General features: G+C 40.5%; 1 protein-coding gene across 1 annotated transcript in view; it reads right to left on the bottom strand.

Annotated features, from left to right (window-relative positions):
* Positions 1–8038: 8038 nt before the first annotated feature.
* The window catches only part of FAM168B (family with sequence similarity 168 member B), a 31963-nt gene continuing 17779 nt past the window's right edge, over positions 8039–22222 (bottom strand). Inside the window, exons 4-7 of the mRNA XM_073360098.2 lie at positions 19621–19763; positions 17297–17474; positions 15627–15752; positions 8039–13144 (exon numbers count right to left, since the gene is read on the bottom strand). Coding sequence (XP_073216199.1) covers positions 15640–15752; positions 17297–17474; positions 19621–19763 — 434 coding nt within the window. The 3' untranslated portion in view covers positions 8039–13144; positions 15627–15639. The remainder of the gene's footprint in view (positions 13145–15626; positions 15753–17296; positions 17475–19620; positions 19764–22222) is intronic.

Here is a 22222-nt window from a genome sequence, read left to right on the forward strand (position 1 = left end):
TAGAATGAGACTTCCTACCAGAGCAAAAGCAAACAAAATAATGAACTGATGAATATCCATGGCAAATAGGAGCTGAACTTTTACATGTATCTGCCTAGTCTAAGTAGTGGAGCTTTTTGGTTTTGTGCTGCAGCTGAAGAGCATGGAAGCTTGTGCTCTTGTCTATTTCAAAAAGGCATATTCCCCATCCGTAAAGTTCCAATTGCTCAAGATGCATCATGCTGCAATACTTGCATCCCATGAATTGTTACCTGTGACCCTGCGATGCAGTCAATTTTGAAGTCACCACACATTTAGATGTCCATCTTGAGGCCCATTGGGCCCGTGACTTTGAGAAGTGCTTCACTTAATAATAGCTGTGGGGTCAGGAAGCCGGGCCGCAGTGGGTCAAGTTGGTCAACCAAGAATGGAGGCAAATAAAAGTAAGAGGCACTTTTGACTAACTTTGTGACTTCATAAGCAGAAATTTCCACTCCTGGTTTAGTAGTCCGGGGCGTTTGCCATTACTCTATCCTCTCTGGAAAACTAAGGGTTTTAATTTTGAGAACTGAAGAAAAATATCAGGGCCCCAGGTTGCCCCCACTGAATTGCTGTTCCATGCAGCAGGATTAGATCCTTTAATAGCAATGGAATTAAATATGCATTGCAAATCACTGTTGGTGGGTTATATTTTCAGTGAAACATCCATTATATCGATTGCCTGGGATTCAAATTTTTTTTTGTTTTAATTAAAACAAACTGATCCCGTGAAATAGATTGCTTTGTGCCAGGGCTAATGCAAATTTCAGAGTGCTAATACATCTAATTTGACCATGTTGTTGCAACTACCTCTCTTTGCATTGCTCTCTTGGCAAGCTTAGCCACATGCCTGCTAATGAGATTATTGCATCACATTAAATGTTGGAACAGGGAGTTTGAGATTGCAGTAACCTTTAGTGCGCTCAGAACAGCCCTTTCTGCTCATATTTCTGCTTTAAACACTCAGGTGTAATCCTGCAACCCCTCCCTGTTAATTGCCCAATGTAACCTAATGGGACCGCATATAATTATTCCAACACAAAGGTGGTCCCTGCCCCACAGAGTTTACAGTGCTAAACAGGGCTGCAGGATCAGGGAGTTCCTAAGTAATGGATTAAAGAATAAGGTCTTGAGTTGATAGATTCTTATTTAAAAATAAGTGTTTGGGACACTCGTGTGAGATGCAATGTTTGATTTACCTAGTTGGGGGTGAGGGGAAATCAATTTCCCAAAGCAGCAGAGTGAAAATCCGTGCAACTCATTTCAGTCACCACTTGCTGCAACTCCACCATTTCATAATTTCATTCCAAAGTGAACCAAAAACATTACTTGGCAGGAACCGGAGTGTCCACATCTGCATTTCTATCACATGCTGCTTCAGAGGAGTGCTGTGTACAGGTTCCAATTTGGGGGTGATGGGATGGGGTTTGCAGTCAGCATGTTTAAAGAGTACATTTCTGAGCCACAAACTCTATTTCACTTGTGTTTTCTGTGTTAGCTGCTGCATAATTTCAGACTCATGAGAAGCAATAGAATTCTGGTTTCCTGGCCTGGTTTATACCCACTCACTATCCACAGCTTTCAATCTCCTTCCTGCTGTGGGATTAACATCCCGCATCACATTTAATCCTTCTACCCACCCCATCTCCTGTCTCCTTCCACAATCATGAGCTGTGATATTTTAAAAAAGCATGGCTTTGACAGGGACTGTGTTCTGCTGAAGGCTGCTTGTCCTGCTTACTTAGATTGACTGTCATTTTTGTCCCTGCAACTACTTTGTACTCCCACCCCAGTACATGGTGGGCTGTTATTCTGCAGCGCTCTCCTAGCAATGCTGCTCTCTGCACTGTTTTAGAGCCCAGTGGGTGGCACATGCATGATCCTTGACCGAGACATGTACATATGCACTCATGAGATGGGAAATGAACAAGGTGTCCACATTTCCGCCTGTCCACTTTTGTACTTTCCACACAAGTGACCTAAAACCACTAAACCAAGCAAACATCAAGAGCTGCCTGTGAGTCCGGGGGGGGGGGGGGGAGGATATGATTCTGTCTGGGCTTCTCCCAGCGTTGTTTACCTAGAGGGACAAAGGGCTGTTTGCTTGGTTCCTTGGTTCGTCCCACAAGATCATACTGTAGCCTGCAGTTGTTGTCAGCAATGAAATCACTGGTTTCCCACAAATGCTCTTCTCGGCAAGGTTTCTGGAGAGTGATTTGCCCAACTGAGAGCTATTTGACTTTTTAATTGCAACACCAGTGTTGCTGACTAATTTCTGTGTAAAGGCTGGCAGGTGCTTAAAGAGTTAACGTTGCAGGGCTCACTCTACTAGGAAGTACTGCTACCTATCCATGATAAAGCATTTACCTCTGCTGTAAGACTGATGCGCAGAAAGAGGCAGCATTTCTTCATATACACTGTGGGAGAGCAGGTAGGCAACATACAGCTGGAATCAGGTCAAACTCCAGATCAGGAAAGCATGGAGGGAACAGTGAACACACTGATGAACATTCCATTAAGCAACACCCACAGAACACTAGCTGGGGCCTGGAGAAGCAAATTCAGATGCAGAGGTTCAAAATAAAAAAGCTCAAATATAAGATGACAACTCAACCCAGAAGGCTCTGGAGACAGACAAGCAACAGCAGACTGAAAACCACATGAGGAAGATAGACCAAGAATTCCCAGCTTCCTCAGTGAGCATACCCAGAGAAACAGAACCCCTAACATCACAGAAATCATGCCGCTAGTCCCAGAAGATGCAGGTGATGGTCTCTGAGAGAACAAGGAAGTGAAGATAGCATTCCTGGGTGAAATGGCCACATTGGACCCTGATACAGAACTGCCTGATCACTGGAATGGTGAAAGAGAACTAGAGAGAAAAAAACAAGACATCTGCAATAGAAAATGTTAGAACTGCCAGTGTCTGATGGTGCAAATGCTGAGAATAATTTTTCCTCTATCATCACAATCTCATTTTGGTCAAGAAGTTCTAAATGGAGAGGCAGTCTTGGCTATAAGGTGTAAAATTTTAACAGCGAGACTAATTAACCATTGGAACAATTTACCCAAAGTCGTGGTAGATTCTCCATCACTGACAATTTTTAACTAAAGATTGGATGTTTTTTTCTAAAAGATCTTCTCTAGGAATTGTTTTGGAGAAATTCTCTGGCCTGTATTATATAGGAGGTCATAGTAAATGATCACAATAGTCTCTTCTGGCCTTGCAATCTAGGAATCTGAAACATCAATCAAATAAAGCCCAAGAGGAGGAGGAGAAAAAGGAGAGGCCTAGAATCAGAGAAAAGGCACTCTAAAGAAGAAATGAATAGTATATTAATTGAGCCATCTAATTGTAATAATATTCAGGATAATCCTCTCAGTAGGCTCGGGGATCAAGGTAGTCTGCCTCATCCTCCAGTAAACTACAGCGTGGGACCTTGTTGAGCTTTTCAGTATTCAGTGTTTCTAAAGTTTAAGGAAGGGAGATGTGCCGGAATTCTGTAGGTGTCACTACATCTGCATCACTTCCAGATTATTGTTTATAAACCACTCAGAGCTCGGTTATTAGCCAAATGGGCTTCCCCCTTGCTCCCCTGCACCTCCACATCAGGGGCCTGTTGAATCCTGGACACACAACTTTCAAACACTAACAGACAAACAGGACTCCAGCTGCCCAGCACAGCTAGTTCCAGAAGAACATGGTTCCATTTGCCTACTAATTCCTCTTTCCATGCAAAGATGTGCCACTTTAGCAACCTAACTCGTAACATGACTATTTGAAGCTGGCTGGAGGGGTTAATCATGACATTACAGTATTACAAGGAACCAAGGAAGATCATGTAGCACTCTGGGGAAAAGCTCCTGGTCAGAGCTCACAACACCATTTATCCTCTTAAATCCCTCTTTGCCTCGTAGCCCCTCTTCTGTAATGTCTTCAAATCACTCCTGGGTGGGCGCAGTTAGCTCAGTGCTGGGTTGCGGTTACTGCTTTTCTGCTAAATTCTCTTTTGTTATCTCAGCCTCTCAACCCACCTCCTTCCTGTCTGTCTGTTTCAGTCACCTGTTTGCCATGCAGCCTGGGAGAGCAGCTAGCACAGTGGGCCCCAGCCCTCGACTGTGGTTTCGAGATAATACTGGACTGTAAAACAACGCCTTAAGGTTTATTGTACACCCAACAACAGGTTAAACTCCCTAAGGATGATTAAGCGCCAAACCCACCCACACAACAAGCCCTTGAAAGCAAGGAAGTGACGAGCTGACGACTTTAACACCTACACATCCATCAACCAGTATGGGGCCTGGTCTACACTGAAAATTTAGATCACCCAAGCTACATCACTAAATTCACACCCTACCCCGAGTGCCGTACTTAAAGTCAACCGAGCCCCTGGTCTAGACTCAGCTAGGTTCACGGAAGTATTCTGCCATCCACCTAGCTACAGCTGCTCAGGAAGGTGGATTCACGACAGCGACAGACAAAACCCCTTCTGTTGATGTGGGCAGCAGCTACACTGTGGTACGCTACAGTGGCATAGCTGCAGCACCTCTAGTGCAGGGCTGGCCTTGGTGACAGACTCACCTCCACCAGGAGCTCCCTTCCTCCTCCCCTGTACCGCCCTGCACACAATTCACACACCCACTTTATCCAACTCTGACCTCACCAACATTACCATTTGTGCATTAGAGTATCCACTGCTTTATTCGGTCATGGGGAAATTAGGTGGTCAGTTTGTTTCAATTGACTGCAGCATTGTCCAAGCCTTTGTTTTTCTCTCCTGTCCATTACAATCACAATAATTCCTGTGTTAGCATCAGCTTTAGGCCATGAGGGTGGCTCTGTGCCTGACTGCATCCTAGTGCTAGAGAAAGGCTCCTGCTGCTAGTTCTGCACTCAGAACACTCAGTCTCTCGGCTTGCTCCATCAGTGCAGTATACAGATTTGAACCAAAGCATAAGTCAGAGGAGGGGTAAAGATTGGATGTTACTTCTCCAGCATTTTAGTCTCTTTCCCATCCCACTCAAGTGAGTGACTTCAGAGAGGAGATTCATCTTTTTATAAGCAAGTCTGTTTATTAGGTTTCTTCGCTTTGGCTGGTACCTTTACCAACAGCCTTATGTTTCTCTTCTCTGGTCCAGAAAGCAGCAAGCTACAACAAATGACTGCAGAACAGCTGAAGGTAAGAGTCCAAACCAAGCAACAGGGTGACTGACATGCTTTCAGCAGATATTTAACTGTATGACTTGGCAGCCTAAAATTTTCAGGTCCACTTTGTTTGGCAACATTTAGTTGGCCAAATAGGAATAATAGTTGTAGCTGACAAATTTGATTCACCCATCGCCAAACAGGCCAGCAATACCCATCACGACAATACAGGTAGCAGAGAACAGCTTCTTCTAACTACCAGAGACCTCTAAGTATTGTGTAAATGCTTTTGATCTTCACAGGACCCAGATTCTATGCCATTACATCTGAAGCCACATAGCTAATGGCTTGATGTGACCCTGAAATAGGACAACAAAAGCATCACACCTGTGGTGCTTGGATGTGGGCTAGCTTGCTACCCATGTGCAAGATGTAGCTACTACATCAGGACCTCGCCTCGTCATGTATTACGGCTGAAGCCTCTCAGGGAACTAACAGTTCAGGCCTGTTTTTTTCCAGGTTTTACAAAAGCTACTACTTGGATTTTACCAATTTTCACCCAAATGTCAGACCACTCAAGTAAGTGAAGATATGGATTATGTTAAGAAAAGCCAGTACATTAGATAGGTGTGTTTAGGTTAATAATAAATTAGCTTAAGTGTAAATGTGAGGCTAAATGTGAGGGTAAGGCAATGTAGTGGAAGCTACACACAAACACGCATGTGTGTGCATATATAAGTCAGTCTGAGTAGATGCAAGAGTGTGATTTTTATTATTATTTTTGCATTTTGTCCTAAATAGACACAATTACACTATGCCATGAATCCATAAGGAATTGGCTCCAGCAGCTGTTTCCATTCATTCTCACAAAGTGTGCTTCTCTGGGTGGAGAAGGCTGGCCTTTCAGTTCAAATCAAGTGCCTTTTTCCTTTGCTTCCTTTCATTTTCTTTGAGAGGTATGTCAGCCCTAGAATAATAAAGGACCTTTTCCCTATAAGCTGAGAAGGGGTTACCTTAGGTCAATTAGGGATACCTGAGTCTAAAAACCCTCTTCTGGTGTGGGAGGGAATGACAAGCTGCTGCAGGGATAATAGCTGCAGGGTGATGGGCTTCTCCAGGGTGAGAGGCTGCTACTCTCCAAGGGGGGGAACAACCAAACTGACTGCCTGTTTAGGGGAAGGACTGACACCAGGGAACAACAGGACAAAACCTCCCCTTCCCCTCCCCAGGATCCATCCGCCAGAGGTCAGGGAAAGGCATCCCCCTTTGTTTTGTTTGCAAATTGGTTTCCTTTTGTTTGCTGGAGGAGCACTCCTTGGGCTTGCCCTGGGGCCTACCTTGAAAATACTGCTAAGAGAACAGAGGGGGAAGCCAAACACCAGTCAGAGTGGTCCAAGCTGCACAGATATGTTTCTAGAATGTTGAAGGCTTTGTCTCTTAATATATTTAAACCTGGGCCAAAAAATGGATTTTCCTACCCTGGCCATTACCCCTGGGGGGTGGCCCACGCAGGAAGACTCCTTTGCACTAAAGTGTTTGTTATTTTAATTATATGAGATGGGGGATTAGCAAAATTGTACATCAGCCCCCCACATACCATTCATGTTCTGGTAGTTTTGTGAAGGGTTTGTCTTCACTAGTTTTTCCTCCCTCAAGTTAACTGACTGACAATTAACTCAATGCAGCTAACGTGTGTTTGTAAAAACCAATCTGGACACTCCCCACAACCATCCAAACATTTGTAGTTTACCTTATCTATTGGCAATCAATTAACTGGAGGTAAAAAACTCATCAAGACACATCCTAGAAGTTAAATGCCCAGCCACAGATGGGGGAGTTATGCTGGTTGGTAACTGCAGAAGTACATAATGGAACAGGGAACCCTATGCAATTTCAAAGTCCAGACAACTTACACTTGCAGTAAGATTTCCATGATGTCGTACTACCTTCCCGTCTGTCTTCAAATGCACATTGCTTTGATGGAGTATTATCAAACTATTTCAGGTCAAAAACCTAAAATAAATACTGATCCTCTTGTATGAAACATTATACCCAAAAGTCATAATGTTCAAGTTTCACTCTTTGTCTTGCTTCCTGACTATGAACTGAAGAATGTTTACAGCCACCTGCCCTCTAAAGGACTAGATTAGCTGTCTTCATCTCTCTTACTCATGAATTTGCTTGTGGGGAAAGCCCAAAAGAATAACTTAATTAATCCTAAACTTCCTCCTACTCAAGGCTTGTTGCCTTTCTTTAAGAGATCACTGAATCCCAGATACAAGACAAACACTAAGGCATTGTGAAAATGCATGTGCATTTCATTGGTTTCACTAAGTTATACAGTTACACATTTTCCTTATGCTCTAAGGACTCAATCATACCAATTAGACAGAGATGTCAAAGGGGACAACATGGAGCTACACCATCCCTGCTATATACTCAGACGGGGCAGCTTATTCCCACTCTGCTAAGTGAAGTGCTCCATTGTTTCTGGTGGCTAGTTGGTGGCAGGACAGATTTATCTCTTCTGCACTCAGGCTCCTTTGGGCACCAGGCACACCCAGGGCTGAAATTAGGGAGCAATACCTGCAATTGTGGGTAGCCCTTGGCAGACTACGGAGCCATGTTACTCTGGACCCAACTGGACAGCTACAATTCTAGCAGGGATTCTATTAATTTAAGCCACCACAAGAGAGTTTATTTAAGTGTAGCTAACTGATGGAAGGGAAGAAAATATTCAGCTAATCAGTTAAGTTCAGTAACCTGAAAATTCATAAGGAAGTTATTCTAACATGTTATATTTGTTATGCTGTCAGCAATTAAATAATAAAAAATGTGACCAGTGTTTTTAATAACAAGATAGCGAGACCATAATAAGCAACACAAGTCAACCTTTATTGAAAACTGAAGTATTAATACATAACAATTCTTGTTACAATAAACGTGCTTTTAAGAATTTAAATCTGAGCTCATCTACTCGTTGGATTGCATAAAAATAAAAAAGTATGAATTTACACATAATTGAACTGGCTCAGAATGGAATCTCCACTCCTTTGTGTGTTGATGCAATAGTTCAATGCAGAAGTGAGTGATGGTTTAAAACTTATTCTGGAAGACAACATTTACCTAAACTTCAAAAAGTACCAATATAACTGCTTGTAAGACAGTTTTAAAAAAAGTCATAAAAAAGGAAACCTGTGCCTATTTCGTAACAAACAGAGAGCTATTACTGGGGCCTCTTGTACTTCTGTTGCATGCACTCACTTCCCCCCCCCCCCTTTTTCAAATTGTAGGATCTGAGGGCAGCCAATAATAGCACTATAATTAAAAAAAACCATTAACAAATCCATTCTACTTGAAACAAGTCTGTACAGCAGCCAGCTAAAGCAGCTTTCCCCAAAGGCACAACAGGCCTGGAAAGTCACGTTTACTTTTTTGATGTTGGAGCTTCAGGCTATAAACTGTTCAGAATATTTGATATTACAAGTGGACCCGCAACACTGTGGTAGTCCAATAATCCCAAATGTCACATTCAAGAGACAAGGGAAGAGGTTTTTCTCTCCCAGCTAAGCATTGTTCCTCCTCCCCGGCAGCCCCCTCCTCCCCTCAACATTAGTGGCCTCATCACTTCTCATCCCCTCCCTACACACTCACAGGGTAAACAGCACCTGCTGGAAAGTCCTCACTAGCTTAGAAGAGGAAATCTTCAAACAGGCCTGAACATTCTGAATGAGGCATGTTAGTGAAAAATGATCCTGTCTCCCTGCACTGTTTTCCTTATTAACATTCCCAACTGTGTGTACAGATGGCTTACAGTAAGTAAAATTTATCTGCTTAATGCTTCCTTAATTAGAAATACATCGACAAGTTTAACTCTTCCTTATGTTTTCTAACAGGTTTTCCATTAACAGAATGCATTTTAAACTGGGGATTAATGGATTGTTTCAAACCTCCACAAATAGTCACTATAGGATAATTTACACCTGCTGGAGAAGAATGGGCATAAAACGTGTGTATTTTCTACAGACACTGGCCCAAGCTTCTTTCTCTGGTTAGTTTCAAGTTATGCAAACAATAATCAGGACATCTGTCCTCTCTTCCCAGAAGTTTAACTGAAGTATCACCTCACTGTTTCTGTGCCTGTAAGTGAGGATTTCACATACAAGGTATTTTCTATTCTCTTATATGCTTTTAAACCTACAGTTAATGATGGTGTCAAAAGATTGCTGCATTTCTCCATTCTGGCAAAATTAACATGTTTAAGCCAAAACTAATGGTATCCAATACTACGTCCAAGCACTGGGGGAGCTATTGAGTCAAAATTCTGAAATGTTTTTGGCTCAGATACTGTAAGAGGCCTATTCCCTCTGGAGACATTAAGCTAGATTGCTCTGTAAAGACTAATCAATGTGGAGTACCCTGCTGTACATATCTGCACCATGAACTATAAGTCAGAAAACACTAAGACATGGTGATACTGAAGGGGCTTTTCAGTGAGTGAGGTCGTAGGAGGAATGACTTCAACTTAATCCCAAATTATGAACTTTTGTCATCTACTGCTGCATCTAAGCCCTTAACTTGCATAGTACACTCAAAAAGCTTTCAAGAACAGCAATTCCGTAAGTCTTCTAAAACTTCAACAGGAAATGGTTGGTTAAAATAAGTTAATAAACAAGGTTTAAAATAATGAAGTTCTATTTCCTTCCTATTGGCTGGTTAATGACCACACTACAGATTAGGGCTACCAGCTTCTGATGCCAGTGATTTAGCCATTTTCAAGAATATGACTTGATTTCGTTGCTACATTTAAGAGACACAACCAGATGTTACTAACACAGGGAACTCCTGAGCCTTAATACTTTGTTTAAATACAACAGTTGAAGTTAGATCGAAAATGTATGTTGGACTTCTCTCGTATTATTGCTGTAATAGCCGTCTTCAACTACACTTTTAAAGTAGTATTCTTTTTTATTCTATTATATGAAGCGGCCATAAAAGTTTCAGAGAAGCTTGATTTGAACTGGTTTCTACTGCACTAGAGCCCTTTCATTTTCTGGAAATCTCCAATGCAGCCACATACCGTGTCTGTGTGTGTGTGTCTGTGTGTGTGTCTGTGTGTGTAAAGCTATACAGGATTTTAAATAGGGAATGTAATAGAAAATGCAGGAGAGAATGTTTCATAAGACCCCCACTGTGTAATGTATGATTTTTATCCCAGTTTCATATCCATGCTTTCCACTATTTGCAACAAAATGCCATTACGATAGTTTATATACACACCGCCCCCTCCCCCACCACTGTGCTTTTGGTTACTCCCTTAAACTACTGGAGAACAGATCAAACCTCCCATTAGTTTATATCACATCTGGAAGGTGCAATACCTTTTCCAAGGTACAATTTCCCCTTTGTGGATGAATCCCATAATGCAACTTAGAAAAAAGTGCTCAAGCGAGACCCCCTAAATGTTATGGAATAGTACTATTAGGAGACAACAATTCCAAGGAAACATTTAGGAATCTAAAGTCAGAGCAAATATATAGGACTTTATATTCTTTCCATGACTATTTATCTATCACAGCATTCATGAAAGTTCTCTCCTAGGGTTTCAAAGCTTTGTTATCACTGGGAAACAAGACAGGAGACAGTAAAGCTTAAAACTTGTTCTCTATAGCTTCTCCCCAAGACAGCATTGTTTCTTACCTCACAACTATTTTTATTAAAAACATACAAAGACAATGAAACTCTCACTCTAAACTAGCTAAACTGTATTAATGTTCACTACAGCTTCTGGAGCACTTGACCAGTCGATGCTGCAAACCTACTACACGAATGGAATTGTTAAACAGACTTGAACAAAGCAGTACAGATTCAAATGGTTTGTTTGGGGTAATTCTCTGCTCCATATATAAATATATGGAAATCCTTAAGCTGTAGTAAGTGCTCACGAGTAGTTTTAAAGTACTTATAGTTAACACCATAGTTATGTTAAAGGCATTAGCAATAAGGGGTAGTCTGTTTACAGTGATCCATGCAAAATAATCCTAAACTTTATAAAACAAAACATGGAAGTAAAAAAATACGAAGAGTGCTTATTGTAAAAAATAGTTACTGAAGACTCTAACCTCTATGGGCATTCAGGTGCCTACACCTCCCACCAGGGTAGAGAATGGGAACGGCAGCATTAAATCAGCACTGATGCTACCCTGAAGTAGCTGCCAAACCCGTAGAAGGAGCAGACCACCCCAACACAAAGCCCAAGTAGATACACAACTTTAAAAAAAAAAAATTACTTTTGGATGGAAATTAGACTACAAACACTACAGCCTGACATACCTCTATGTAAACTCTTAAAAGGGAACAACATTTTATAACCATTTACCGCATAATTTATTGCGGGCAGAATGTATCTGGAAAAAAATTGCATCTTACTGGAATCATAAATCAGGCAGGTTTCAGAAAAAACCTTGATTTTTTTGTGCAATATTCAAATTTAAAAATTTAAAATCTTTCCCATAATGATTTTGGTATACAAATGGGTTCCAAGGCTAGCCCTTTATCCTCACAGCATTTGCTTTGAGGTACTTTTTAAAAATTGAAGCTGCGAGCAAGAATACCAGAAATGACTCATTGCAATGAAACACTAATCTACAGTCAGTCTTAATTTGCATGCTTTCCAAGTGCAATTAAGGAGGTAAAAAAAGGAAAACCCAACAATTACATCAACAATTTTGTAACCAATGAATGACTCCTACTATGATCTATTTGTTTTTGCTTAAAAAAAAAGTTTCTGAAATCTCTACATTCTGACAGCCCTGCTATACTGCACCCATAAACCACATTGGCATGTAATATAAGCTAAAAGGAAATTGTGTTAAAATGGTTTGTTCCCCTTTAATACACTTAACAAGCACACAAACTTTCTTCAGGATAATATGTAGTTGAACTCCTCCTGTTGGTTGCGGAAAACCCTAGCATTTCTTAAGTATTAGAAAAGCAAGCTGCGTCAACTGCACATACATTTTCAGCTGATTAGAACATTCTTTAGGGGAAAAACAGAATGGATTTCCTGGACTGAAGCCAAAAAAAATCTGATTCTATCACCATGTATTTTTTTCAGGAGTCAGAATTCATTTTTATACATACATATATGGTGTTACCTCCTCATATAATGGCAGAGATTTGCCTTAAGGAGGTGGGCAGCTTGGAAGGCTGCTTTATTCACATTTTTCATTAACTGGCCACACAACTTCATTTATCATTCCATTCTGATCCTTAAGAATGTCCGCATAACACTGCATCCACTCAATAGAAATGAAAAGGTAAATGTGGTAAACTAATTCTGTGCAGGATTTCTACAGCTCATCAGACTATTTCCAGTCGCTCCAATTTGTGTTAGCTGAATTTAATTAGAAAGGAATACATAACTTAAATAATTTTCCCCCTCCTTTTAACTGGCAACTGCATCAACCCAAAAAGGTCGAAGCAGTTATCTAATGTATATTATGGTATTCTATAAAGAAATTCACTTTTGCGATACTACCTTTTAAGACCCTGCATATGTTACAACAGTGCATTAGTGATACAAGTTGTAAAATACTTTTCGGTTCCTTTGGATTTTGCATATGGTTTTTGCATCAGTCACTGCATGAGCAAGCTTTGTTTTTTTGTTGCCTTTTTTTTTTAAACATGCATTCAACTAGATATGGATCAGAATAAGTTTATACTCCCTTTTTTATCATTATAATTAGCTAAAAAATTGCAAGACAGTCCACAAAACAGGATTTGCTTTAAGACTAACTGCTGGAGTTCCAAGATGTAAGATATGCCGCACTGGAAAAATCTTCAGTGATCTGGAATTAGTAGTGTTTAGCAAAGTGTTGAAAGCATTCAGAAGAAAGAAAGTCCTGGTTGGAGGCATGAGGGCTTCAGCACCAACTTTTAAACCTCAATTACTTGATTGCATATCTCCCATCTTCAAACCTACATTCAGAGAGAAAGAGGCAAGATAGATACTCAAGTAACACCCCAGAATCTAGTTTAATGCTGCAAACTCTACACAGGAATGCATTTAAAACAGACTGTAACCTAATGCTACTTTGTAGCAGTTATGCTGTAAACCCATCATCCACTCACAGCCCTTTAAGTCACCAACTGGGGTGAATCAAGGACAGCAGTTTTTATTACTAGAATATCTTACGTTGACTAGACTTTTTTTAAAAAAAGGTCACTGACAAAGTATTTGATTTAAAAAATATTTATTGTTAGCTTTTGAATTTTCCCACTGAGGAATTTGTAGCGCACTCAAGTACTTCGTACTTTACTGCAGCAATTCTGAATGTAAGACCCTTTGTTTTCCCTCATACACCCAACATCCACGGAGGTGTTATTTTTGTGTAGCTTTGGCAGTGAAGAGGTTTTCCTACAAATTTCATAGCCCAAATTCTGCCTCAAATGCTACTTATAACATGATTGCTGGCACAGATCTGGTACAAAAAAGGACTAGGTTTTAGGAAGCAAACCCCTCACTGACGTTCCACGGACTTCACAAGCAAAAGAGAACAGACATTCCAGATTTGCCAAAATCCAAATAAAATGGCTAACTGCTCCAAATGCAGGCAGTTTTTAATACCGCCACCGAAATGTTTTAAGTCAAAGCATAATACTTTTCTTTCACATCTCATTTGAAGAAAGTTGCTAAGTATTAAAGGCTAACAAAGCACTGAGCAACTGAAGAAATTACCTTAAGAAAATCTGTAGTTACTTCATTCCAAATATATCAGTTTTAGTAACAAGATATTTACAGAAAGACCTGTGCACACACTGTTTCATACGAATGACACTCCCTTCAGATAAGCTTATACTGGTGAAGTTTAACAATCATTCCACTGCGATACTGCAGAAATTATACTGGTCACAACGTGGTCCAGTTGCTATGAAGCTGGCCAGGAGTCACAACTTATGCAAAAGCCACATATATAGGTCAGCAGAGCTAAGTGTTAGTCCCTGCTCGGCCAATCATCTATTGTGGGACCCTAAAAGAATCACTTTACTTCTTTGCCTCAGAAGAACAGAACAAAGGAAAGCATAAAATAAGATTTGCAGATGAAAAATGCTAGATGAGAGTTTATTATAATGGTCCCAATCCTATAGCTTACTCCAGCAAGGTTTCCCTGATGTCACTGGAAACTTTGTGCAAGCGAGGATTACAGAATCATTCCCGCACCCTAGCTGCATATTGAAAGGTTATTGGTGGACAACGTGTACACTGTTATACGCAACTTAATCATCCTTAACAATTCTGCCCTTGTGGTCACAGCACATTGTCCCTTTATGTACACATATAGCATGCTTAGCTGAAATGTGCTATTAGTGCAAACCACTTCAGATATTTAAGCCAATACCACTGAGGGGGTAGTGATAGCTTCTTTTTACAGATCTGAGAACTGAGGAACAGATATTAAACGCCCTATTCAAAGGGCACACAATGAGCCCACGGCAGAACCAGAACGTATCAGCGAGCTCCTGACTTCCAATCATAGAGAGGGACACTGAAAATAGGGGACAGTTAGATTTTGTCTTAACTTGTTATAAACATTGAACAGAGCAATAAATGAAGGGAGCCAGCCTGATTCTGCTCTCACACTGGTTTTATAAACATGTAATTTACACTAGTGGAGTTACTCCTGATTTGCACTGTTGAAACGTGAGCAGAATCAGGCCCCCAAAAGAGTAAGAACAATAAGCCATGTCAATTTTAAGCAGCACTCCCCCATTAAAACTAAAAAAAATGTATAATATGCTGGCTTCATAAATTAGTTAACTACATTGTTTTATCAGTAGAAATCTAAAGCAGATTTCACAAGTCTTTTTTTCCTCCATGTATAGTTTAAACTGTGCTACAGGTTGTAATGATTTTTCCATGAAAACTGTAAACAGTTCAAATTTAAATTTAAACCCACCTGAATTTGGGTGATGGGAATTATCAGTTTCTTACGCTTACTAGTTAGCGGCCTCTCTTTCTGGGAAATGTTCATCACGAAGGAAATATTAAGTGCCCCTTTATTTATGCTGATCCAAATAGCCCCCTTATTTAAGCTGATCCAACTTCCATGTTTTACATATTTTTTCCACTCATGAATCAGAGTGTTGTTGGATTCAGGAATTGTCACAAAACCCAAATTGAGCAAACTAGCCTCTGTTTCATATGGACCCAACAGGGCCTGGGATTCATCAGACCTAACATTTCTACAGCTGTGTAAATTAAAATGCTGTATTTTGAGAAACAGATCATTTTGAATTCTATATACAGGCACCAATGAGATGAATATGCAGAAAAAGGAAGTCTCAGCAGAAGACAGACACATTGTGTTTAAAAAACATCCTTCCTTCTACACAACTTAATCAAAATGAACTGACATTTATATACAGGCCACTGTTTCAACTGTAGACACTGGTAACTTACACTGCCAGAATAATCACCACTGGGGGGGCACATAGCTATAGGTTGGTGTTCCTGGAGCCCGATATGTGGGCATAGTAACTGGATGAGGGGCTACTGGAGTTGGGGAATGAGTTGTCAACAAAGTACCTAGGAGAAACAAAACATTTTTATATTAAATTTTTTTCACAAATATGCCTTTCAACACTTATTAAATGGTCAACTGAAAACCAAAACCATATTAATCAGAACTTGTACATCTTTTGACATATACCAATATGAAACTTGTGAATCTGTATCTTAGCATTTTCAATTCCATCTACCTTCCTTCAAATGTTTATGCAACACGAACACTTTGATATTCTCTCCAATGCATGTTTAGATACTTTTAGCGAATAACTACTTAGCAGCAGCTCCAGATCATAAGCACACATTATACACCGAAAAATACTTTTCCTCACAGCAGGCTCTGTGTGCTGTAGGAACACCTGATGCAAAAGAAAATTCACTAGGGTAAGTATAATTTAGTTCCTGTCTGTGCAAATGGGTTTTATAGATGGAGAGACTGTAGAAGGCAACAGACTGGGACCCCAGAATCCTAACAGTTTCCTTCTACAGCACTTCACATACAAATTACTAATGTTTAGTTGCTGCAGCTTACCCCACACTCAAAAAAGAAACTGGGAAAAATACAAAGGTAATGAAGAGAGCACACAGTGCTGGTCCTGAAAAAATATCCCCACCAGGGCTGTGGGATACCGGAGGTTAGAAAGCTGAAATCTGTAGTTGGAGTAATCCAGAAGACTACCATGTAACACAATCATTAGTTCACCTTGGTTTGCCCATCTGAAAACTTGTAAGTTATCGAAGAGCAGCAGTGACGCGGGGAAAAATAGAATTCTTACACTGTTGATCATTAAACAACAGCATCACTCAAAATTCTGGGGAGAAGCACCCCAAGTGTATAATTCTGTACTAGAAACAGACTTGTTTTTGAGACATTCAATCAAAGACACCAATTTCTTCAGATTGACAAAGTCGCTCAAGTTCTAACAAAGTTTAGGACTAATACGGCCAGGACTGCGTGTTCTGTAACTGTTTTAGGGAACAATGTTACAACCTAGGTCTTAGTTATAAAACTATGTTGTTCTGACAACACTAAAAAAACATGTTAGCACATGGGCACCAGTAACTGACAGTCAAATGTGCTGACCACAGATGTCCTTGCATTATGTCCAGGCCCTAAAACCTTCCCTCTGAAAGTGCAGCTTGGCATCATTCTTGGCAGTTCTGACCAATGATTCTCTGTCTGATTAACTAGAATGGAGAGTTTACTTAGTACTCAGCCTGGGAAAGAGAACTGTACTCTTTAATTCCCAAACCCCAAGTGACTAGAGGAACAAAAGCCCCTCGTGCTGCAATTAGAATGCCACGTCAGATTTCCTTGGTTTCAATGTTTCTATGCTGCTTACTTGGCCTGATCCAGAGTACTAGGATTTTGTCGTTAGAATGGCTTAAAATTCATATACAAGCACACAAACATCTCTCAAACAAAATTAGTGGTTGTGGGAAACCTGTAACTGCAGTACATTTCTGGTAAGGCCTTAACATGTAATGCATCCATACTGTACGAAATGGACCACAAACCCAAACTATACTTCATCAAAAAGTGTAAGCAATATAAATCAATCTACCTGCTGACATTGCCATAGTGGTCCCAGCCACCATTCCCATAGTCACACCATTTCCTCTTGGTGGTGGAATTGGAGCAGGATACATAGTTGCTGGCATGCCATTAGGCTGCACAACTGTGGTGTGATGGATTACGTGGGGTGGTGCTGCATATAAAGGCTGTGTGTAGTAAGTGCCTTGCTGTTGGAAAAGAAAATAAGTAAACCTACTAAGTATATTTTCACTATCACATGTACTGAAAGCAATAATTCAACCTTTGAAATGTTCACGGCAGCAATGTGTTATTCCAGAAATAGGAGTCTGATGTATGTCAGGGACTGGAGACAGAATACTTAAAACTCAAACAGAGAAACTAAAACTTCAGGGTTGAAAAAGAGGGTTTTTCAGCAACTAACTACTGGTTGGGCAGCCAAAACTCCCAAATACAAGCTCTCTCTAGAATTAAGCTGTTTTGTCTCTTCTCTGCATCTGGATTTTGTGGTTTTGTCCCCTCCCCTCCCCTCCCCTGCCCTGGGGATCCTTCAAGGTTGCTTTCCCTAAAGGCAATAAACCACCTGGCTGAGGATTGGGTGTGTCTTCTTCCAGAATCAAAAGCCCTAAAAGGTTACTAGAGTGCAACATGGTGAAGCTTTCTTCCCACAGGGCCCAAGTAGACCACTTCAGAGTACTGCCAAGGCCCTGCAAGCAAGTTTTTACTTAAATATTACAACATGCTGTACCCTGACTCCTAAGGGCTGCTCACTTTTCCGAGTCAGTTTTCATCTAGCCCTGCCCCAGCTCTTTCCTCCTTGCTTCTACTTCTGACCTCTCCATAGCATCACACTTATGCCACTGTATCCTAGATACTTGTCTAGTGATGCAGAAGACTGAAACTGATGCTATCATCAGTTTCATTATGCTGCTTCAGCTGGGTCATGGGGGAAGTACTCTGTATGGAACCATCACTCTTTGGAAGGTCAGGAAAAAGGTAAGAGACCTCTGTCTCTACCCCACAACATTGAACAATCACGCTTCTGTTCCTGTTTTCACCATGGCACAGTAGAAGTGGAGTGAAACTGACCAGGACAGCATCAGTGTGATCCTGCTATTCCTGCATAAAGGAGCAACAGCAGCTGCCACAATCCTCTCATAGCAGCACTTTGAAACAGGGGTTAAGAACTTAAGAAAAGGAGTGCCCAAAATTTATTTTCCAAGTCCAGACACAGGCACTTTTGTAATTTTACCCGAAGAGATTTGGAAGCTAACGTGCTATTTTCACAAGTGACTTAGGCACTTAGACTCTTAAGTCTCACTCATTTTCAAGTTTCCAACTTTTGATTTTCATGTTTCTAACTTGCATAATGTGGCTTAAACACTTTTCAAAATTAGGTGACCTATTTAGATAACTAAAGCTAACATTTTCAAATGTGCTGAACACAAACTCACATGGACTTTAATGAGTCTCTCAACATTTTTGAAAATTAAGGCCATATGTTCAGATTAAATCTGGACTCAGAAGCCTAATTTTAGGCACCCGTTTTTTAAACTCTTGACTTTAGTGTACTAGTACAGGATCGTAGAACTGGAAGGGACCTCAAGAGATGATCTAGTCCAGTCCCATGGACTCATGGCAGGACTAAGTATTATCTAGACCACCCCTGACAGGTGTTTGTCTAACCTGCTCTTAAAAATCTCCAATGATGGAGATTCCACAACCTCCCTGGGCAATTTATTCCGGTGCCTAACCACCCAAACAGTTAGGAAGTTTTTCCTTATGTCTCACCTAAACTGCCCTTGCTGCAATTTAAGCCCATTGCTTCTTGTCCTATTCTCAGAGGTTAAAGAGAATAATTTTTCTGCCTCCTCCTTCTAAACACCTTGTGTACTTGCACTTATGTCCCCTCCCTCTCAGTCTTTTCTTCTCCACACTAAACAAACCCTTCCCTCCACCTCACCTCTCAATCTTCCCTCACAGGTCATGTTTTCTAGACCTTTAATAATTTTCATTGCTCTTCTCTGGACTTTCTCCAATTTGTCCACATCTTTCATGAAATGTTGCACCCAGAACTGGACAGAATACTCCAGTTGAGGCCTAATCAGCGCAGAGCAGAAGAATTACAAGGGAGAAGCCCATCACTGTGCACAACATAAATTTACATGCTGGACAGGGAATTAAGTTTTTTTTTTATATACATGAAGCATTCTGGTAACAAACCCTCAAAACAGGTAGAAATAAGCGGTCATCTTTATTTCATGAAACAACATTTAGAGTTTAAAAGTTTACAATGCATGCTGAAAGCAAGATACTATTTGAACTGGCACAAAACAGTTGAGCTTTACTCTTTACCTGTGCATATGGATTCTGCTGTGGATAGGCACTTCGAACCGGATACACAGCTGTCTGGTAGGGATTGGGTGAAGAAGAATAAGGTGGCACTGCACCACTGGTGGGTGAACAGGATACTTTATATGGTGTTCCTGGTGTATAACCTGAAACAAAGGCAAGTCTGCTTTAAAGCGCCATAGGCAAGACAATGAACAGAGTACTGTGTACTAAAGTTTAAGACTAATATAATTGAATTTATTATTCTTAACCCTCATGTTTCACATTTATCTTATTCAGTATGATATTTTATCATCAATACCTATGCACAAATTCTTAAAAGGCATTAGTCACATAAGGACAGATATAGTCAGTAATACCTGACTGCCTGTCGATCAACTAATTCACATAACTCACCACTTTCCAATTAACTAATGGACATAAGGAAACTGCTTTCCTACAGAAGACTATGAAAAATCCAAAGACCCTCCCGGACTGAGTCAAGTGCTCCAATGAACATAAGGAAGGTGGCAGAACGGAAGAGTTGTGCCAAATGTGGCCACACTCTGATGTCAGGGAGAGGAATCATAGAATCTCAGGGTTGGAAGGGACCTCAGGAGGTCATCTAGTCCAACCCCCTGCTCAAAAGCAGGGCCAATCCCCAATTAAATCAGGAAGGAGGTTGTACAACACATTTGGCTTTTGGCATCTAGAAAACATGTCTTAACTAGGATCTCTTTCAAGTCTACTTCATGCTGTAACTCACATTTGTTGTGACACTGATGAGAAGTTTAGCTCCACCATAATGAGAACGTCTGTTTTGATCCAAATGGCTTGGAATGCATCAAATGCTAACCAAGTTCCCAGCACACACCAATAATCATTACAATCAGTGATCTCTTTGCAAAGAAGAAATCTCAGCAGAAAACTATGCAATGGCAGAACTACCCTACTCTACAGGTTAGAACTATTTTAAATGGTTAGAAGGGCTTCTCAAACATTTTGGAGGGGTGCAGTGACACCTCCCGCTTGCATCTTCCATTTTTAAGTTACCTTTAATGATATTTCCTTGCCATTTAACAGCAAATGCCAACATTTTCAGACTTGGATGCCTAAACTAAATTTTTAAAATTTGGACTTCAGTGGTTAAATGCTAAAGTAAGATACAAGTAACACAAGCACTTAAGTCACTTAAGAGCTTAAATCCCATTTTAAAAATGGCACTTGTGTCCCTACATTTTATTGGTATTCAGTAATAAAGACCTTTATATAATTTGTGTGCAGACCAGCTCCTAATGATCTCCTATGAATTTTTTAAAATAGATTGATAAAAGGCTTGATGCCACCAGAATGCTTTTACACATCTCGTGAGGTCCATAGAAGTGAGCCTCCCTCTCAGGCATGTTAGGAGCTATGCAGTTATTACCCAGATATGCAGTGACTGAGGCATATGCTCTTGGCTCAGACTCCGAACACCTAAAAGGCATAGGTTCTTTGGGCCTACTCAGTGGGTAAGGAGACTTAGGATAATGGAGCCAATGTCTGACAGGGCAGGCAGGAAAACAGTGAGAAGCAGCAACCTAACTGCTGACAGTGGGCCTTAACTGGCAGAAGCTAGAAAATGAACGCCCTCTGCCAGCAGTGCATACCTCTGCCAATGGAAGGTGGGGCCATACTATGAACAGCCCTAGACTGACTTCTCTGAGGGGAGAGGGAGGAGACCAAGGCCTCAAGTCACACACACAAGTCCCTCATGCTGAACTATATAATCGGCATTCCCAGTAAGGGCACTTTCTGGTCTTGCCTCATGTGGTATGGCTCCATGGAGCTGATGCAAAGCGCTCAGTGTTAACTCTAAGAGAGCCATCAGCAGGTGCCAAAAACAGAATCTAGTGACTGGTCCATCTTGCCTTAGACGTTAGAAGTCCATTGGTTATAGTTGTGCAGCTACTTAAAACTTGAGTTTCTGTATCAGATTTGTGCAGTTTAAGTATTTGCTTCAAAGAAAGAGGATATTATGTGTTAATGTACTGATTCACAAGGGATCGGTGACTGTCATCCTCCTTGGGAAAGTTAGGGTTTTTTTTTTAAACAGGAATTTCTGGCTAATACCAAGTGCCTAATGAAGCTACGTGTCTTAAGTAGAAAAATCTGGACTTAATATTTTAAAAATTTTAAAATAATTTTTAAAAAGTAACCAAAAATGATGGCTGACTATTACTTCTGAAAGAAGAGCTCTCGGTTTCCCCATTCAGCAGTAAAACTCATGGTGTTAGCGTTCAGTAAAATTAGTATGCTTGAGGATGGTGAACAAAGAGGTAGTTCTATCCAGTTTTAATCATTCCCTACAAAAGTGAAAAATATTTCCTTCATCAAATGTAGAACAAGTTCTACCTTAATAAACATGTTGCAAGTTCAGCTCATTCAATAAAGCATGTCAGAAAGACAAATGGCCAAATATTAAATGAGAATGAACTGAAGAGCTGTGGATAAAAATTAATCAAGACCTTAATTTGGTAAGTATATTATATGCTGTTTCTTTTTATATAGGATAATTATGCCTGATTGTGTGTGACTATCCAGAGCCCAAATCTACATACACAATGGCTCTTAAACCACTGTCTGC

The sequence above is a fragment of the Lepidochelys kempii genome, chromosome 9 (genome assembly GCF_965140285.1).
Source record: "Lepidochelys kempii isolate rLepKem1 chromosome 9, rLepKem1.hap1, whole genome shotgun sequence".
Lineage (NCBI taxonomy): Eukaryota > Metazoa > Chordata > Testudines > Cheloniidae > Lepidochelys > Lepidochelys kempii.